At 49.2% G+C, this 20,148-nt stretch overlaps 1 protein-coding gene across 1 annotated transcript in view; it reads left to right on the top strand.

Annotated features, from left to right (window-relative positions):
- Positions 1 to 20,148, top strand: part of LOC119954452 (SRC kinase signaling inhibitor 1-like) — a 645,297-nt gene that overhangs the window by 312,338 nt on the left and 312,811 nt on the right. Inside the window, 1 exon segment of the mRNA XM_038779671.1 lies at positions 19,806 to 19,826. Within this exon segment, the coding sequence (XP_038635599.1) occupies positions 19,806 to 19,826 (21 nt within the window).

Genomic DNA, 20,148 nt, shown 5'->3' with positions numbered 1-20,148 from the left:
CTAACCTAAGTGTGGTTACTCTGTCTGACTGAACCAGACTAGCTCTTAGCCACGTGCTGGAGGTGTGATACTGTACATACACCCTGACTCACTCTGTAGATGTTCATCAGCGGAAAGAGGCGGAGTGTGAGTTCCTCGTGCCTTTTATAGTGAGATACCACCCCTGAGTGTCCTGCCTGCTCATTGGTCATGCCCTGTCCTCTGTGTTCATTTGCTGCCTGTCTGTATATTATTATCCGCATGTCTGCATATTATGACACATTCCTGAGTGAACTGTAACACACCAGAATGAGTATTTACTGCACTAGCTGCCACATAGTCTGTATAGGGAGGATCTGCTTGAAATTCTTACATCTTCAAGTTTAGATCACAGCTTTCGTTACTTGGTCGGAAAAAAAACCCCCCCCGATACACTCCGCGAGTGTCTCTCACATTCGCGGGATGACCCAAAGCACATTAAGTATCTAGTCACTGTTGTAAAGTAGGAAATACATCAGCCAATATGCATGCAGCAAATTGCCAGCAACAGCAAAGTGATAACGATCAGATAATCCGATCTGTCTGGAGATGTTGGTTGATAATCCTGCCCCTGGGCCCTCCACCAATCTTCCGCCTGAATAGAATCCTGGAATTCCTAGGTAAAATGCATCGGAGCTGGCTACAAGAGGAAAGAATCGACAAATGGAGAGAGAGCAGTGCTCCTGTTTTCTTGCTCATGTGAAATGACTGCCTTGTGTTTCTTGAGTCTGAACCCTTCATTAAGTTGTGTATGTGTATTTCCTGATTCCAGTGTTTGCTATGAAGCTTTGTTTTAACGGATGCGGAGTGGGCCTTGCATCTTTCAGCCTGTCTCCCATTCCCTGATGGTGGCGAAGAGGCATTTGAGATGCTGCTGTTTGCGATTGGCTGGGGTAGAATCAGACAGTCCGCATGAGGCCCATTTGCTCATCAAGCCAGTACCACCAAAAAACTACTAATCTGCACTGATTCCACGTCCCAGCACTAGGCTGTGAATGTTGTGACATTTTGAGTGCTCGTCGAAGTGGAAGATTGTGAGGTTTCCTGTCTCAACTACTCTCCCAGGCACTGCGTTCCAGCTTCCCGGTGGAAAATTGTTTCCCTCAAGTCCCCTCTGATCCTTCTACCTTTCACGCTTGTTAATGACCCTTCAGCAAATGGGAACGACTGCTTTTTACCCACCCTGTCCATGCCCCTTATACACCTCAAGAAGAAGTCTGTTCCTCAATTCAACCACCCTCGCCTGTGAGACACCCATGCCCCATGTGAAGCTCTAACCACCGCACCTGGAGTCTTTGTGCATCCCCTTCCAGTAACCTTTGACCTCACTTGTTTGTCAACTTTATCTTCGCCAGGCCACTCCATACCGGTTAAACCTCAGACCTTTGCTGCGATGGCTGCCTGAGCCCCCCAGCACAGCGCTGTCCAGATAGACACTGGTGTGTGGCACCAGGGGGAAGGAGACGCCTGTCATCCCCAACCCCAGGCACCGTGCTGACCCGAGACGGTGACACAGGACGGTCCCTGGGCCCAGCAGCACGGTGCTGACCATGAAGACCAGCTCGGCCTGGAGATGGAGGGCAGGGGCCGGTCTGCCCCAGCAGAATGGTGAACAGCACAACACTCTGGCAGAAAGGCTGTTGCACTGATCGCAAAGTCGCTTGCACACTGAGGACCTCCCTTGTGTACGCCACTCTTTAGCATAATTTCACACTGGCAAGATTGAAATGTCCAATAGGAAGCTGGTGGGAAGCTGTTTCAATAAACATTCATCAGGTGCAAATGAAGCCTTCACACCACCAATCAGTGGGAAGACCCACCCACCATTAAGTGAATTGCTATGTAATTTTGCGCCTGCCACCTAACCCACAGGCAGGATGGGAGAATTCACCCTATGTGTGCCTGCCTAAATGTATGTTGAATGTGTGGGCATGCGTGTGTGCGTTGTGTATGTCTGTATGTGTATGCACGTATGTCTAAATTTGTGCGTGTGTGTATTTGTGCATGCCTGTGTGGCTGTGTATCTGTGCATGCCTATGTTTGTGTGTGTGTGTGGCTGTGAATTTGTGCATGCTTGTGTTTGTGTGTCTGTGTGTGTGGCTGTGTATTTGTGCATACGTGTGTGTGTGTGGCTGTGCATTTGTGCATGCCTGTGTTTGTGTGTGTGTGTGTCTGTCTATTTGTGCATGTCTGTGTGTGTGTGTGTGGCTGTGTATTTGTGCATGCCTGTGTGTGTGTGGCTGTGCATTTGTGCATGCCTGTGACTGTGTGTCTGTGGCCGTGTATTTGTGCATGCCTGTGTTTGTGTGTGTGTGTCTGTGTATTTGTGCATGTCTGTGTGTGTGTGTGGCTGTGTATTTGTGCTTGTGTGTGTGTGTGTGTGGCTGTGTATTTGTGCATGCCTGTGTGTGTGTGTGCGGTTGTATATTTGTCCATGCCTATATTTGCGTGTGTGTGCGGTTGTATATTTGTCCATGCCTGTGTTTGTGTTGTATCTGTAAATCCTCAGATACTTTCGACCAGTTCACTTAATCAAAGGTTTTATCTAGGGTGTCTTTATTTACGAAGAGAACAAACCACAAACACAAGTTCAAATTCAACAATATTTATTTAACACAATTAACCCTCACATTACCCACAAAATATTAGCAGTACCCAAGATCAGTGTATACTACCCGCAAAGATGGCTTGGTAGGGGTATGGGTCTGATCGCTGGCGTTCCACTGGCCCGTCTTCATGAAGGTGGTTCTCGCTGGCAGTCCCTTCCTTCCTTCTGGTCTTCCCTGGCCTGGTATTCACTTCTCTGCTCGGGTCAAGGTCTCCTCCCATGCCGAGTCTTCACTGCCGAGGAGTCCGGAGTGCCTGTTTTTATCCCTCTCCGGCGTTGTGCCCTTTTCCCACTTCCGGTGGCCTTTAGCCAATGGGGTATTGAAAGTGGCCTTTTGTGTCCAATGATCCAATTGATGACCCATTGACAGGTCACCTCGGCACGCCCCAGGTGTCCATCTCCAGTGGCCGTGTTTGCATGTACACATTGCCAAATAAGGTGATGGTGCGAACTCTTGGCACCCGGAAGTCTGGCTCGGCCTGGGTTTGCAACAGTAAGCCAGTGCATATCAATCGGATCGATTATCCTGGTTGGCACGGTAGCACAGTGGTTATCACTGTTGCTTCACAGCGCCAGGGTCCCGGGTTCGATTCCTGACTTGGGTGACTGTGTGGAGTTTGCACGTTCTCCCCGTGTCTGCGTGGGTTTTCTCCAGTTTCCTCCCAGAAGTCCCGAAAGACGTGCTTGTTTGGTGAATTGGACATTCTGAATTCTCCCTCCCTGTACCCGAACAGGTGCTGGAGTTTGGAGACTAGGGGCTTTTCACAGTAACTTTATTGCAGTGTTAATGTAAGCCTACTTGTGACACTAATGAAGATTATTATTATTATTATTATTGATGGCCGATTGACAGCTCGGGTGCAGACACATCTTGGCAGCCTGTCTGACCTCCAGTGTATTCGAACTTGGCCACTCCGAAGTCCAGCACAGCCTCTTGGGAGCGACTGTGCTTTGTCTTAAAGTGCCCAATTCTTCAATTGAAAATGGCCAATTTCAATTGTGCCTAAGCGCAAGACCCTGCTTGGTCACCACATTTCTGTGGGTGTGTATTTGTATGTGTTTGTGTTTGTGTGTGTGTGGGGATGTGTGTGTCTAAGTTAGTGTGTATATTTGTGCGGATCTCTGTCTGTGCGTGTGGATGTGTACTTGTATGTATCTGAGTTTGTGTGTGAGAATGTATTTGTGCATGACTGCCATTGAGTCTGTGAGTGTGTATTTATGCATGTCTGTGGGGGTGTGTGCATATGTGCGTGTTTGTGGCTTTGTATTTGTGCATTTGTATGTTTGTGTGTGGGTGGGGGGTCTGTGTGTGTCCATGTTTGTGCATGCCTGTGTTCTTGTGGGTGTGCTTGTGTGGGTTTGTATTTGTCTGTCTGTACTTGTGTGTATGGGTATGTGTTAGTGCATGTCTCTGTGTGTGAGTGTGTATTCATGCGTGTCTGTGTGTGAGTTTGTGTGTATGTGTGGGTGTGTGTGAATGCCTGCATTTGTGCCTGTGTGTATTTGTGTGTATTTTTGTGTGTGGATGTGTATCTGTGTGTGCAAAATAAGAAATGTGGGCATCTATAGCTCATGAAATAAAATTCCCCAGAATAGTTGCTGACTGTTAACTTGGCAGGCAACACACCATTAATCTTATATCGGGGTTAATTCATGTTTAAATTTAATTACAAACCCAACAAATTTCTTTTTCCTATTAAAATGACACTTACCTTGAAAAATTAATACATGAAATTCAGCATTAAAATTACCGTAACTAAATGATTAGAACATTACACCCTGCTCAAATTCCAAATTATTTTAAGAAATCCCTGTTGGCCAGTAGTTTCATGTTTTTACAGCTGGGAATTAATTTTTTTTTGTGTACACTAAATGCGTTTTTAAAAATCTGTTTTCATCTGAAATGCTGATTCCAGCTTTCACCTGACTGCAACCCCCCCCCCCCCCCCCCCATCGTGGGGTTCACCTCAGGCAAACTGCGCCCCACCCAACTCCCTTGCCAGCCGCTAACATAAGGAGAAGGTGGCTGTGGGGTTGGGGTAGAGGGTGGGTGGTGCAGTGACCGATGGTGCTTTCTGTTCCCCATTACTGTCTAACGAGCTTTGATGTTAAGGGTAGGGACATGTGGCGACGGTAGGTGCGGATTGAGCGGCCTAAGAACTCCCTCATGGCTTGCAGTGGGCCAGAGCGTTCCCCTGAACTGCACCTCAGCAAAATCGCAACACCTCCGTGAAATGTGGAAGATTGTTTTTCGGGAAAATGAGGAGTGGGGTCACAGTATGTCCAAAACTCAAGAAACTGGGAAAAGCCCCAATTCAAATTTGGGAAAGCTGGTGTGTCAACTGAAAATTTCAAATCTGAGATTGTTTGATTTTTTTTTATTGTACAAAAAAACCGATGTTACCAAGGTCGGTAGGAGGAGTTCAGATCAGCCATGTGATCGTCTAGAATGGCCAACCAAATATAACGGGCTGAATGGCTGTGGTTCCGAAAGTGTGCCACATTTTTAGCGGTAATTATTACGAGAATTCTCTCTTCACACTTTCCATTTTTTAAAAAGTGTGTCTCCACACGCACACTATTTGTTCCTTTGGGGAATGGTGGGGAAGCGCGGGGAGGATTTCTGGGTTGATTATCAACCTGTTGACCCACATTACGAATGGCCGTTCCTTAGACTCGGATCTGGTGCCAGTTGTACCCAGGAATGGTCCCAGGGACACTCTGCCTCTATACCTCCTAAGACTGTCCTTAGAACATAAAAACTAGGAGCAGGAGTCGGCCATCTGGCCCCTCGAGCCTGCTCCGCCATTCAATGAGATCATGGCTGATCTTTTGTGGACTCAGCTCCACTTTCCGGCCCGAACACCATAACCCTTAAACCCTTTATTCTTCAAAAAACTATCTATCTTTATCTTAAAAACATTTAATGAAGGAGCCTCAACTGCTTCACTGGGCAGGGAATTCCATAGATTCAAAACCCTTTGGGTGAAGAAGTTCCTCCTAAACTCGGTCATAAATCTACTTCCCCTTATTTTGAGGCTATGCCCCCTAGTTCTGCTTTCACCCGCCAGTGGAAACAACCTGCCCGCATCTATCCTATCTATTCCCTGTATGTTTCTATAAGATCCCCCCGCATCCTTCTAAATTTCAACGAGTACAGTCCCAGTCTACTCAACCTCTCCTCGTAATCCAACCCCTTCAGCTCTGGGATTAACCTAGTGAATCTCCTCTGCACACCCTCCAGCGCCAGTACGTCCTTTCTAAGGTAAGGAGACCAAAACTGAACACAATACTCCAAGTGTGGCCTCACTAACACCTTATACAATTGCAGCACAACCTCCCTAGTCTTAAACTCCATCCCTCTAGCAATGAAGGACAAAATTCCATTTGCCTTCTTAATCACCTGTTGTACCTGGAAACCAACTTTTTTGCGACTCATGCACCAGGACACCCAGGTCTCTCTGCACAGCAGCATGCTTTAATATTTTATCATTTAAATAATAATCCCGTTTGCTGTTATTCCTACCAAAATGGATAACCTCATATTTGTCAACATTGTATTCCATCTGACAGACCCTAGCCCATTCACTTAACTTATCCAAATCCCTCTGCAGACTTCCAGTATCCTCCGCACTTTTTGCTTTACCACTCATCTTAGTGCCGTCTGCAAACTTGGACACATTGCACTTGGTCCCCAACTCCAAATCATCTATGTTAATTGTGGGCCCAACATTGATCCCTGAGGGACACCACTAGCTACTGATTGCCAACCAGAGAAACACCCATTAATCCCCATTCTTTGCTTTCTATTACTTAACCAATCCTCTATCCATGCTACTACTTTACCCTTAATGCCATGCATCTTTACCTTATGCAGTAACCTTTTGTGTGGCACATTGTCAAAGGCTTTCTGGAAATCCAGATATACCACATCCATTGATTCCCATTGTCTACCGCACTGGTAATGTCCTCAAAAAACTCCACTAAATTAGTTAGGCATGACCTGCCCTTTATGAACCCATGCTGCGTCTGTCCAATGGGACAATTTCCATCCAGATGCGTTGCTATTTCTTCCTTGATGATAAATTCTAGCATCTTCCTTACAACCGAAGTTAAGCTCACTGGCCTATAATTACCCGCTTTCTCCTTACCTCCTTTTTTAAACAGTTTTTAAAAAATCACACCCAAAGTGTGCATGTCGCTAACATCTGACCTCATGTCTGTGGTGATATGCATCACTGTAAATATACAAGGGGTTAATGTAAATACACTAAGACTAAGTAAACACTAGAGGGAGCACCAGAGACATCATGACATGCAGACATACAGCTAATGAACACATAGAATAGGACACGACCAATGGGCAGTCAAGACACCCAAAGGTGACACTACCACAAGGGGGCAACCCATATAAAAGGGCAGGACACACATGCTCTCTCTCTTTCCATAGGCGACACAGAGAGAAGGACAGGGGCAGATCAGAAGCATCACACCCACCGCATGGCTTAGAGCAGACTGGTTAGTTAGACTGAGTTACTATAGCAAGATTAGCAGGAGAGTCGGACTCAAGTAGGAGAATTGTTAACTGTTCAATAAATGTGTTAAATCTATCTCCAAGTCGGAACCTTCCTTTGGCAGAGCATACATCAAGGAAGCAGCTTATGCTATATGAAGAAGCGTAACACAACAACGTCAGTTGATGATTACACTTGGAGGTGTGTGTTTGTGTGTGTTTAACACCACAGATGATCAATCACTGCACCTCTATATATAAATATGGATCATTTAAAAAGATTAGGAGCAATTTTACTGATCCTGCACTCCCTACAGGAAACCGCACTTAAAGGGGGTGTGAGTCAGAGACAGTGTTAACACTCTGCATCCCCTTTTTCTGATCTGAATTCATTGTTGTTCCATTGCAATTTGGGAAATTACCTTGCCGTGCGCACTGTGGAGGCCACTGTGGCTAAAACAAGTTTCTCTGGAAATAAAGGCTGGAATCCTCCAGCTGCTGCGATGCTCTCCTCTCGCCGGCAGCACACGCCCGCCCGCGGGTTTCCTGGCGGTATGGGGGGGGGGGGGGGAATTCAATGGGAAAATCCACTGACAAGTGGCGGAAAGAGAAAATTCCGTTGCCAGCGAAGGGCGTGAAGCCTTGAAACACGCAGCTGGGAAACCGGAGAATCCCGGCCAAAGAATGTTCATTTCACTCTCGCCCACTTCCATAGCTAGTTATTCCTGAAACTGGTTGCTTGTCTATCGTTGGGGGCTTCTCGCTCGAGGGACGACACTCCACATCAAACATGGCTGACCAGGATTCTCTCCTGCTCCTACTGCCACCCATTGGTGTGTTTTGGATTCAGGTTTGAGGTTTCAGGTTGATGCTCAACCTGTTTGGCCACATTACGGTTGTACGTTCCTTGGACATCAATCCTGGAGTGGGACTCGAACCCGGAAACTCTGGCTCAGAGGCAGGGAGGCTACCCACTGCACCACAGGACCAGGAACATCCATCATTGCATCACAATCATTGAAATACTTTAGCAGTATTGTAACGTAGAAAATGAGAATCCAAGTTAGAAAGCAGCAATGAAATAACGATCAGATAATCTGATGTTTGTTGAGGGGCGAATGTTGTCCAGGACAGGATTGCCCTGCCCTTCTGGGAAATAGTGCCTTTTATATATAACTGAAAGAGCAGATTCAGCTACCGTTTAAGGTCAAATCTGGAAGCTAACTCCCTCAACAGTGCAGAGGTCCCTCAGCGCTGTACTGGAGTGCCAGCCTCCATTACCAGTCTTGACTTTGATATCTTTTGACACCGAAACTTGGGTGCTGCTATCAAGCCACATCTGGGACGGGATTGTCCGACCCCCCCCCCCCCCCCCGCTGGGTCGGAGAATCGCCGGGGGTCGGTGTGAATCCCACCCCCTGCCGTCCTCCAAATTCTCCGGGCCCCCAAAAATCGGCCCGGTGTGAGTTGCGCCGCCCGCCTCGGAGAATGGCGGGGGTCCGGCGCGACTCAATGGGCCCCGGGGCTGCCTGAATTCTCCGGCCCGCGATGGGCCGAAGTCCCGCCCGTCTTTTGCCAGTCCCGCCGTTGTAAATTGAGTAGGTCCCTTACCGGCGGGACCTGGCGTCCCGGGCGGCCTCCGGGGTTCTTGGGGGGGCACGGGGGGGGGGGGGGGGGGATCTGGCCCCGGGAGGTGCCCCCACGGTGGCCTGGCCCGCGATTGCGGCCCACCGATCCGCCGGCGGGCCTGTGCCATGGGGGCAGTCTGTCCTTCCGCACTGGAGGCTGTACCGGTCCGCCATTCCCGGTGCGGAAGCAAAGCTCTCTGAGCATGTGCGGGGATGACGGCAGCACACGCTGGCCCTCCCGCGCATGCGCCGACTCGCGCCGGGCCGGCGGAGGCCCTTCGCGCTGGTTGGCGTGGTGCCAAGCCCCTTTCCCGCCGGCTGGCAGGGCGCAAACCATTCCGGGGTGGGCTGACCCCCTGAAGGTGCGAGGACTCCCCACCTTTGGGGCAGCCCGATGCCGGAATGGTTCACCCCACTCCGTCCCGCCGGGTCGCGGAGAATCCCGCCCCTGATATGTGCAATATTATAAAGTAAAATACTGCAGGTGTTGGATATCTGAAATAAAGACAGAAAGTGCTGGCAAAACGCAGCAGGTCTGGCAGTTTCTGTGGAGAGAGAGAGACAGAGGGCAAGATCTCCTGGATGTTCACGGTGGTGGGATCATTCTGCCCCGCCAATGGCGTATCCTCGCCATGGGTTTCCTGACGGTGTGCGGTGGATTCAATGGGAAATCCCATTGATGGTGGCAGAACCCAGAAGATCCAGCCGGTGGCCAATGGCAAGTGCCTGCCATTGCCGAGAATCACGCTACAGGGAGGCTACAGCATCTCACCCAGAGATAACGCTTTGAATCCGGTATGAACAAAAGGTTCCGGAGAAGAGTTGTGCGGACTTGAAACATTGAGGGTGATTCTCCGCCCGCATTGCACCCGGCGCACATCCCGCTATTCCCGGAGAACAGCGGGGGAGCCCCTAAACGGGATTCGTGCCAGCCTGTGGCACTGGACACAATCTGTTACGCCCAGCGTGATCACTCTCCCGCTAGGTGTGAACTGGATGAGTATATTCAAACGTGACCTGTTCCGGACACGGGAGAAAGTCTGCCTTAGTGACCTCTCAGTGCAGGTAGAGAATTGGAACCCTCCCTCTCCCTGTATCCTGCAAACCATCGACATTACAAAGTGACCACAATGCAAAAAATGTAGCTACATAGCATTTTGTGGGTGAACTGAGGCCATGGAAAGGACTCTATAAATGCACGAATGTTTTTCTTTCTGTGGTCGAGTGTTTTTATTAATGTTAAACCAGTTTACAGTAACACTCCCCAGTGAATAAGCGACTGATCTAGTTTTCTGCAATCTGAGTTTAAACACTGGCTCCAATCTCTGGCAATAAACTGTTCTTAATCAGTCCCACCCAGGTCACTGCAACCCACTGCACACATGCAGCAAATCACACTCCTTCCCCCTTCCTCTCTCAGTAATGGTGCTGATTGTTGTGCTCACAGCAGCTCACACTCCAAGAAACCTTTTGTCCAGAGATTGCTGGAGATACAAGTCATACCCGGGGAAAGGACAAGAGCTCTTTTCATATCCTCCGTTCGGCTGAATTGAACTTTGAACAGGTTTTTCAAGAAGAGTTTTCTGCTGAGAGAATGGTGGTGGGGGGGGAGGGGGGGATGTTTTGGATGCTTTAGAAAAGGGCTAGCCCAGAGTCAATGGGCCAAACGCCCGTGGATTTCTGAAATTCAAAGGAGTGAAATCACAGGCGAATCTTTTCATTTAGCTGATAAACAAATTCCTTGCCAGCTATTTACTCTCGACGCTTTCAATATTTGGGGGGAAAAAAGTAACCCTTGAAATATTTTACCACAATTGTGCTCAGAATTATTAACAATTAACTTTGCAGTTAAATGTGTGAGGGACTCGCACGCCCAATGTGCGGCTCTGGAATAAAGTTCCCACATTCCATCTCTCCTTCGAGAGGGAATGCCGGAGAAACGGGATTGTTCTGTCCCTCTTCAAAAGCTGTGTATATTAGTGGCAGCTCGGAGGCCCAGTGGGTTAGCGCTGCTGCCTCACGGCACTGGGGTCCCGGGTTTGAATCCCGGCCCTGGGTCACTGTCCGTGTGGAGTTTGCACATTCTCCCTGTGTCTGCGTGGGTCTCTCCCCCACAACCCAAAGATGTGCAGGGTAGCTGGATTGGCCACGCTAAATTGCCCCTTAATTGGAAAAAATGACTTGGATACTCTAAATATATTTTTAAAAATGGAAAAAGCAGAGTATATTTGGAAAGGGCCTTCCTGGTGATAAAATGCCCAAGACAATCCATGGGTGTGTGGTCAGATAGAAAATGAAATGAAAATCGCTTATCGTCACAAGTAGGCTTCAAATGAAGTTACTGTGAAAAGCCCCTAGTCGCCACATTCCGGCGCCTGTTCGGGGAGGCTGGCGTGGGAATTGAACCGTGCTGCCGGCCTGCCTTGGTCTGCTTTCAAAGCCAGCTCTTTAGCCCTGTGCTAAACCAGCCCCAATAGAGTTTCACAGAACGCTGAGAACAGAAAGGAGTAAAGAGGGCAGGAACAGTTTGGGGAGAAGATTTCGCAGCCTATGCATCCTCTCAGCCCGGGACTGGGCCGGAGAATCGCCGCGACCAGCGCGAATCACGCCACGCCACCCCGACGCCGGGATACCATTGGTGCCGGCGTGGTCGGCGCGCCGCTGATCGGGGGCCACTCTACGGGGCCCCCACCGGCGATTCTCGGCCCGGGATTGGCTGGGCGGCCGTAACAAAAAACCTAAATTCCGTCGGCGCCGTTCTCACCTGGTCTTATCGGCGGGACCTCGGTGTGGAAATATCCGGGGGCGGCCTGTGTGGGGGGGGGGGGGGGGGGGGAGTGTGGGCTGATCCCGGGGGGGCCTCCGCTGTAGCCTGACCCACGATCATGGCCCACTGATTGGCAGGCCGGCCTCTTGGGCTGGGGGCCTCCTTTCTTCCGCACCGGCCCCTGTAGCCGTACGCCATGTTGCATCGGGGCCTGGGCGGAGAACGTTGGCGCTGGTGCCACTACGCATGCACACATTGGCGCTGGTGCCACTACGCATGCACGGACCTCACGGTGCCCAGTTGGCGCCGGGATCAGCAGCTGGAGGAGCGTAAACCGCTCCCCTGTCGGGAAACGCGATGGAGTTTACGACAGCGTCAACACTTAGCCTCAGGATCAGAGAATCCCACCCCCTGACTTGGACAGTTAATGGCATGGCACACCCACCAGTGGGGAGCCATTGAAATAGTGTTGTGCAAGAGGCCAGAATTGGTGGAATTAAGTGGCAAGGCGGTGCAGTGGTTAGCACTGTTGCCTCATGGCACCGAGGACCAGGGTTCGATCCCGGCCCTGGGTCATTGTCCGTGTGGAGTTTGCACATTCTCCCCGTGTCTGCGTGTGTCTCGCTCCCACAACCCAAAAGATGTGCTGGGAAGGTGGATTGAACGTGTGAAATTGCCCCTTAATTGGGAAAAAAAAAAGAATTGGATACTCTAAATTAAAAAAAAACAGAATTGGTAGAATGCGGAGAACTCAGAGATTTGTGTTGACTGGAGGAAATTGTTCCTGGATTCAGGAAGTTAGAATGTTTGTGGCCCAGAATTGAAAGAATTTGATGTGAGGGAGCGACTGTGGAAGTAACATTTCGGAAAGTTTGGGTCTGTTACGGAAAGCAACTGATAGCCCCCGCAGTCTAAAAACATCAGCTGAAACCTTCGAGAAGAAATGGGTTTTCTCTGCTTCCATTTTGCTTGTGGAGAATGGACATGTGAAAACATCTGCCTTTTGAGTATTTATCTAAGTCCTTTTTGAAAATGATGATTGAATCTTCTTCCACAACAATTTCAGAATCCTGTCTTGCTGCGGGAAAAACAGCATTCTTCCTGTCCTGCCACTAGGTATTTTCGCAATCACCTCGAATTTGTGTCCTCCGATTACCACCTTACTGTCGATGGAAACGCTTTCTCCCTGCCTACTCTATCAAACCCCTCATTATTTTCAACACCCTATTAAATCTCCCCTTAATCTTCTCTGCTCTAAGGACAACAACCCCAGTTACATTGGACGCGCTGCGGGGGAAAAGCAGCTCGCCTACCCGGCTCACAACGCCGTGTGGGATTCAGTGTAATCTCTGCCAAGGTGGCCAGGTAACACTGCCATGTACACACGATTGGGCAGGGGGTGCCAGGTGTGGGTGTTGGGGGCGGGGACCATACCATAGTGCGTTCGGGGGGGGGGGGGGGGGGGTGGTTGGGATCTGTTTTGGGGGCCTCTCGATGTCTCGCTACATTGGGGTGTTGCGGCAAGCTGAGCTCCCCATTGTACAAATCGGGGCCTCAGCCGCACGTTCCCCATTCAGGCCCCACATTGAATCGCCATGTGTTTCTTGGCACTGCGAGCGCCTGGAAACACCCGGCTAAGTGGGCTCGCTACAGAACTGGGTTCCCTTTTGGGAGAATCGCGCCCATTCACTGAAGCCTCTCATCCCTGCTACAATATTAAGAAATCTTTTGTGCAGCCTCTCCAAGGCTAAGCCATCCTTTTCTAAAGTGTGATCCAGAATCCGACCTAATACTTCACCCCAACTAACTTTCTGGACAGGGTGTAATTTATCGGCACTTTGCTGTTTGTTTTGGCCTTGGTGAAGAACGCCTTGCTGAAGCTGCACTTCTATCAGCATATTCACGGATCAAGGCACCATTTCTAAATGCGGCTCTGATCTTTTGACTCCCCTCAGTCACTGCATCGTGGCCTCTAGGCCCCCCCCATCCCTCCGCTGCACCCAACTTACCTCTTTCAGGCCCCCACCCTCACCTCACCTCTTAAGGGTAAGGCACCCCATTAACTGATCCCTGGCATGGGCAACCTGGCAGTCCCAGGATGCCTGGGTGGCAGTGCCAAGGTGGCCAGATGCCAGAGGGAGTGCGAGGGTACCACCATGCCCAGAGCCTCGCCATCCAGGGGTATTTAATGGCCTGGGAGACTACCCCAGATACCGTTACAGCTGATGTCGCCCTGGCGGGTTCTCGTTAGCAAGGCTGATACTTCCCATCCCTGGGAGAATATGGCGCAGACGTATTTGAATGAATCTAGTGGCTCACTTAAATATGTTCATGTGGATCTCGTCCAGTGAAGGTGAGATCCAGATCACGTCACCTCGGGAGATTCCGTTAAGTCTCACAAGACATGTCAAGCATCGCGCATCTTCCGAGAGGCCTCTCGCATGATTCAATGGCTTTATCGTGTCACCAAGTCGGATGCGGCGAGGCCATTAAATTGCGGCCACACTATAGCCTAAATGACCTTGGGCCGATGTTCTCCCGCCGGAGCTGAATTGCTTATCGTGGCACTTGCACTACGAGCGACGGCAACAAGCGATTGACTCTCCCCAGCCTGGCAAAGTTATTTATTTATTTATTTTAAATTTAGAATACCCAATTCATTTTTTTCCAATTAAGTGGCAATTTAGCATGGCCAATCCTAGCCTGCACATTTTTGGGATGTGGGGGCGAAACCCACGGAAACACGGGCAGTGACCCAGAGCCGGGATCGAACCTGGGACCTCGGCGCCGTGAGGCTGCAGTGCTAACCCACTGCGCCACCGTGCTGCCCCCAGCCAGGCAAAGTTATGCATGGTGGGGATCGCACGGGATTCCATCATGAATCCTGCTATCAGGCTGCCCGCTCAAAATAGCGAACTCTGGCATTTGGTCCCCGCAACGCAAATCCCCCCTCCCCCACCCCCGTCGATGGCAAGTAGGGGCATCCTCCCTTTTCCCTTGCCTCCCTTAGGAACTCCAAGGTCACCCTACCCCCACAGTACTCATGCGTGAGGGTGACCAGAGGCACCCCCATTTCAGAGACCGCCCATTACAGTGAACCTAACTGCAATGTTTATAAATCTCTAGCTATGATTGACAGCTCCTGACCACATCAAAAGCAGTTAAGTGCTTTCTGCGGAGATGTTTATAAACTTTGAGGTTAGGTCCAAAGCAGGCTACTTGAGACACATTCAAGCATATAGGAAAATGAAAATAAACAATCCAAACACCTGGCTGTCTGGAAGCGTTCAATGACTGGCCACTAAAAGCTATTTCTCTTTGGGGAATAGAATTCTTACAGATAAAAAGATCTAAGGGGGTTTAAAGCCTTAGCTTTCTATGACGTCACAGCTGCTGCTTTCTAGACATATGTCTGAGGCAGCATGTATAAGGGACAGGTGTGTGAAAAAGCAGTGTTTTTTTTCACTGTTTCTGTCTGCACTGTGATTTAGCTTCCAAGTAGGGGTGACTGATTGGGGAGGGGTGTTCTCTGTTATTGGAGGGGGGAGGGGTTCTCTGATACGTGGGGGTATCTGTTATGGGGGATCTGGTGGGGGTCTCTGATGGGGAGGCTGGGAGATGGGGTGGCTGGGATTTGCATGGTGGGGGGGCCTCTGTTGGCCTTTGGGGGCACCTACCTTTAAACACTTGCATCGGGAATGTCGCGACCAGTGTGTCTCAGCATCCTCCCACCCCTTAACTACTACATTTGAGATAATTTTGTGGAGTATTTTTCCTAATGGATACTCAATTGCGAAACACCTCCTCCCTCTCTCTCTCTCTCTCTCTCTCAATTGTACTGGGAAATGATCATATTGAGAGAGTGCACAGTTGAGGTGAGAGAGGTCAGACCAATGGACCCCTCTCCCACTCAATGGCACCATCAAAGATTCATAGAATGGTTTTCGCACAAGAAGGAGGCCGTTCGGCCCATTGTCTCCATGGCTGCTCTCCACAAGTGAAATCCAGCTTCACTGCCCTTTCCCTGTAATCCTGCAATAACGTTCTCCTTTAAAAGCCACGATTGAAGTTTCTCTTCACCGTTTAATGATTCACTCATGGAATGTGGGCATTGCTGTATTTATTACCCACCTCAAATTGACCTTGGGAAGATGGTTATCAGTGGCCTCCTTGAATATAACGGCCTTGCTGGGCCATATCTAAGAGTCAATTACATCACTGAGTCTGGGGTCACATGGCGGCCGGATTTGTTTAATTAATTGAGTTTAAATTTACCTGTCTGTGGTGGGATTTGAATTCAAGCCTCAAGATCTTTAAACAAGGTCTCTGGATCACTCTGGGATCCTGTTTCATTATTCGTGTAACAAAAATACAAGGCAGGATTTAACCAAAGCAGGAGGAGTCCCGTTTAGGGCGGGGTGTTTCTCAAATCCCGCAGCACCGCGAACAACCCCAAAACTGGGTTTAGGGGGGGGGGGGGGGGGGCCTCTGCAGGGAACGCCCCACCCAGGTCACACTTACATTCATTTCCTTTACTGGCGAGCTCAGTCATTTTGAAATGCTGCACCGATCTCTCAACCTCTGGACCCATCGATCATTCCAATTTACCGATTACAAGATCCTCGACCCCCCCCCCCTCCTTGCAAGGGCTGATTCCTGGAATAGAACATAGAACAGTACAGCACAGAACAGGCCCTTCGGCCCTCGATGTTGTGCCGAGCAATGATCACCCTACTCAAACTCACGCATCCACCCTATACCAGTAACCCCCCTCCGATTAACCTTATTTTTTTAGGACACTACGGGCAATTTAGCATGGCCAATCCACCTAACCCGCACATCTTTGGACTGTGGGAGGAAACCGGAGCACCAGGAGGAAACTCATGCACACACCGGGAGGACGTGCAGACTCCACACAGACAGTGACCCAGCCGGGAACCGAACCTGGGACCCTGGAGCTGTGAAGCATTTATGCTAATCACCATGCTACTGTGCTGCCCCCAATGGGCAACCTGGCACCTGGGCACTGCCCTGCCAGCCTGGCAGTGCCATCTTGGCACCCTGTCAGTGTCAGGTGAGCACTGCCAGGGTGCCTGAGTGGCAGTGCCAAGGTGCCATGCTGACATTGGGGTGCCAGCGTACCACCCTGCCCAGACCCGGAGCCCTCCGATCACCTGGGAGGCCACCCCCCTCCCCCCGAAGCGCCATTACCCCCTGGTCCACGTTTGTCGAAACCAGTGCTAAACGGCGGCGCGAGGCAGGCGTTCAATCCCAGGCTTGGGGTAATCTGCCGTAGACACATTTGTGTGAAGCTAACGGCTCAATTAAATATGCAAATCTGGATCCCTCCCAGTGAAGGCGAGATCTAGATCGCAACGTCTCGCGAAATCTAATTAGATATCACAAGGCGTCCGAGCATTGTAAACTTCGCTTTAATGGGCGTGTTGCGTCACCCAGTTGGACGCGATGAGGCGTTTCGATCAGGTCCATACTTTTTCGACCAGTATCTGAAAGAACATTACAAACTGGCCATCATATGATATTCATGTTTTCTACATAGACCCCGTCAATCTCTGAGGTACCTCTGCTTGCTCAGTCTTTTTAAAAAAAAATCCTTTCTCAGAGTTACTGAGCCAATGCACAGAGTAGATAGGGCTTAACCCACCTCCTTCCTGGCTTCTAAAACCAATTAAAATTGAATCCAATTCATGGTCCTCACTTCTTTTCACATTCTTTATTTGTGTTCCTTTTCTTTCAAGACTTTTTCTTTAAATTTAGAGTACCCAATAATTTTTTCCAATTAAGGGGCAATTTAACATGGCCAATCCACCTACCCTGCACACCTTTGGGTTGTGGGGGTGAAATCCACGCAGACACGGGGAGAATGTGCAAACTCCACACGGACAGTGACCCAGAGCCGGGATCGAACCTGGGTCCTCAGCGGCCCAGTCTCAGTGCTAACCACTGCGTCACATGCCGTCCCCTTTTCTTTCAAAACTGTTGTCATCGTCACAATGCCGTCCTCTCTGCCTCTTGGAAGGACCTAGAGAATGTTGTTGCCTCCCAAATGCCATTTACCCTACAACTCCTTGTTCGAACAATTGGGTTAAAATGGTACTAACCCAAGTCATAACTTGAAAACTCTGACAGTAACCGTGATGCTCTATTCACAGTTTCCACTAATCATGTGTGGCAAACGCAATTCTCCCAATTCCCCGTGGCTCAAGTTGGATTATGGACTCTCCTCAAGTGGAACTTGACCCCACCACCTTCTGACTCCGAGGGCAGAGTGCTGCCTCTTCAGAATCTGTGATTCCATCCACCACGCCAGACACACACATCCGATTTTTCTTTTCCCAGCCAGGAGCAGGAACTCTGCATTCATTCATTCACAAAGGCACAGTAACCGTAAACTATTTAAACGTAGAATAAATTATGCTAAACACAGATGGAGGGCTACATTAATCAACAATGCTGAGTAGCAGACAGTTGTATGGCCCTTGTGTGTAGAATGGGTTTGAATTACCCACCAATGTATTGACACAGGGGATGATTGTTTAATAAGGTTTCTTTCGCGACAGGAAAACAACTTCTGGGTTTAAAAATATAAATTCTCCTAACCCCCCTCCATATTAAAATTAGCTTTCAGTTTATCTGTTTATTAATGAATGAATACTTAATTCTTTGATTCGGAATTCCTTTCTCTGTCGCTTTACTGTTGCCTCATTTTTCGGGGGGAAATTAGGAACAATGAGAAATTCCTCAGACTGGACAAATCAAGGGGCAAAGTTTAAAACCAGCAAAGTTTCAAATATCAAAAACTTTCAGCAAGGAAGGGAAACATTGGTAAACTATTCTTTGTACTTTCATTAACAGTCACGGAAGTAGATGGCACGGTGGCGCAATGGTTAGCACCGCTGCCTCACGGCGCTGAGGACCCGGGTTCGATCCCGGCCCCGGGTCACTGTTCAGGTGGAGTTTGCACATTCTCCCTGTGTCTGCGTGGGTCTCACCCCCACAACCCAAAGATGTGCAGGGCAGCTGGATTGGTCACGCCAGATTGCCCCTGAATTGGAAAAAATGATTGGGTACTCTAAATTTGAAAAAAGTCAGGGAGTAGAGACAAGAGTCACTGAGAACATTGCCTTTCCTGAGTTAACTTCATGCCACAGAGGTGGCACGGTGGCACAGTGATTAGCATTGCTGCCTGCGGCGCTGAGGACCCGGGTTCAAATCCCGGCCCTGGGTCACTGTCTGTAAGGAGTTTGCACATTCTCCCTGTGTCTGCGTGGGTTTCACCCCCACAACCCAAAGATGTGCAGGTTAGGTGGATTGGCCACGCTAAATTGCCCCTTAATTGGAAAAAATGAATTGGATATTCTAAATTTAAAAAAAAAAAACTTCATGCCACAGCAGAACCTCAATTCAAACGGCCAATAACAAGAACGTGAAGGAATTTAATTTAGGGGTTGCTGCCTTTGTGTAAAAATATTGAACAATCTATTTTACGACAAGCATTCAATGCAAAGACATAAATCATCCTGAATTGTAACCTCCAGTGAGTTTGTCCAGCATATTGACACAGGAGGGGTAGCAGTTACCCAGGTAAACACAGTTGTGATGTGCACGTTCTCGTATCGGGAACAAGCCAAACCGGTTCAATCGACCGTCCCAAACTGCGTTAACTGTTAATAAAAAAAAACAAATGACTGCGGACGCTGGAATCTGAAACAAAAACAGCAAATCCTGGACAATCTCAGCAGGTCTGACAGCGTCTGTGGAGAGAGAAGGGAGCTGACGTTTCCAGTCTGGGTGGCTCTTTGTCAAAGCGTTAACTGTTCTCGGCCTATTGACCTCAGTGTTACTGGGCTAGCGGGGGTGGGGGGGGGCAGTGGATATCAGCCAGGAGATCTGATCACTCTACCCTCGTGTACTGGGCTGTGGGATGACGTGAAAACATGCTTAGTCCTGATTGCCCTCCCTCCCCACGACATGGTGGAATTGCCTCATCGTTTCCAGTCGCTTATTGAACTGTGCGTAATCCGGTTAGTCGCTGGTGCCAGTGATGTGTTGCTCGATGGGAGTAAAAACCTTTATCATTCAAGGCAAAAAGAAGGATAAAAATTGGAGGGAGAGAGAAGCGGACAATAACTTTTTCCTCCCTTCCAAAACCTTTTGGTCTTTTCACGGGTTTAATTTCAGATATTCATGGTGTAATACAGTACTGATAAAATCTAACCAATAACTCATCTATTAATTTTACCATTGCAGTCAAACTATTGGAGTTTCAAGGTCAGTACCGTTTCTGTGCAGCCATTTCTGCATGTGCTCTGCATGAACAGCGTGGGTCTGCTCAGTGACCAAGTCACCATTCTTTGTGCACTGTCTTCATTTAAATGCGGCTTGAGGGATAAAAGGGAAGATGCTTATTTTCCCTCCGATGTTATGGCGCTGTCTTCATACCTGCTGGTCTGTCTGCCTTTACCAGGTTGCCTCACCCCCCCCCACCCCCCCTCCGCCCCCACTCCCACCCCCACCCCGCCCTCAAATCTCTGTTTTTAAAAAAAAATGCTATCTCTGGACCAAACTGATTGATGCGCAGGTGGTGTTAAAT

Source organism: Scyliorhinus canicula, chromosome 19 (assembly GCF_902713615.1).
Source record: "Scyliorhinus canicula chromosome 19, sScyCan1.1, whole genome shotgun sequence".
NCBI classification, from domain to species: Eukaryota; Metazoa; Chordata; class Chondrichthyes; order Carcharhiniformes; family Scyliorhinidae; genus Scyliorhinus; species Scyliorhinus canicula.
Note: the sequence above shows the minus strand (reverse complement) of the source record. Positions and strands in the feature narration are given on the sequence as shown.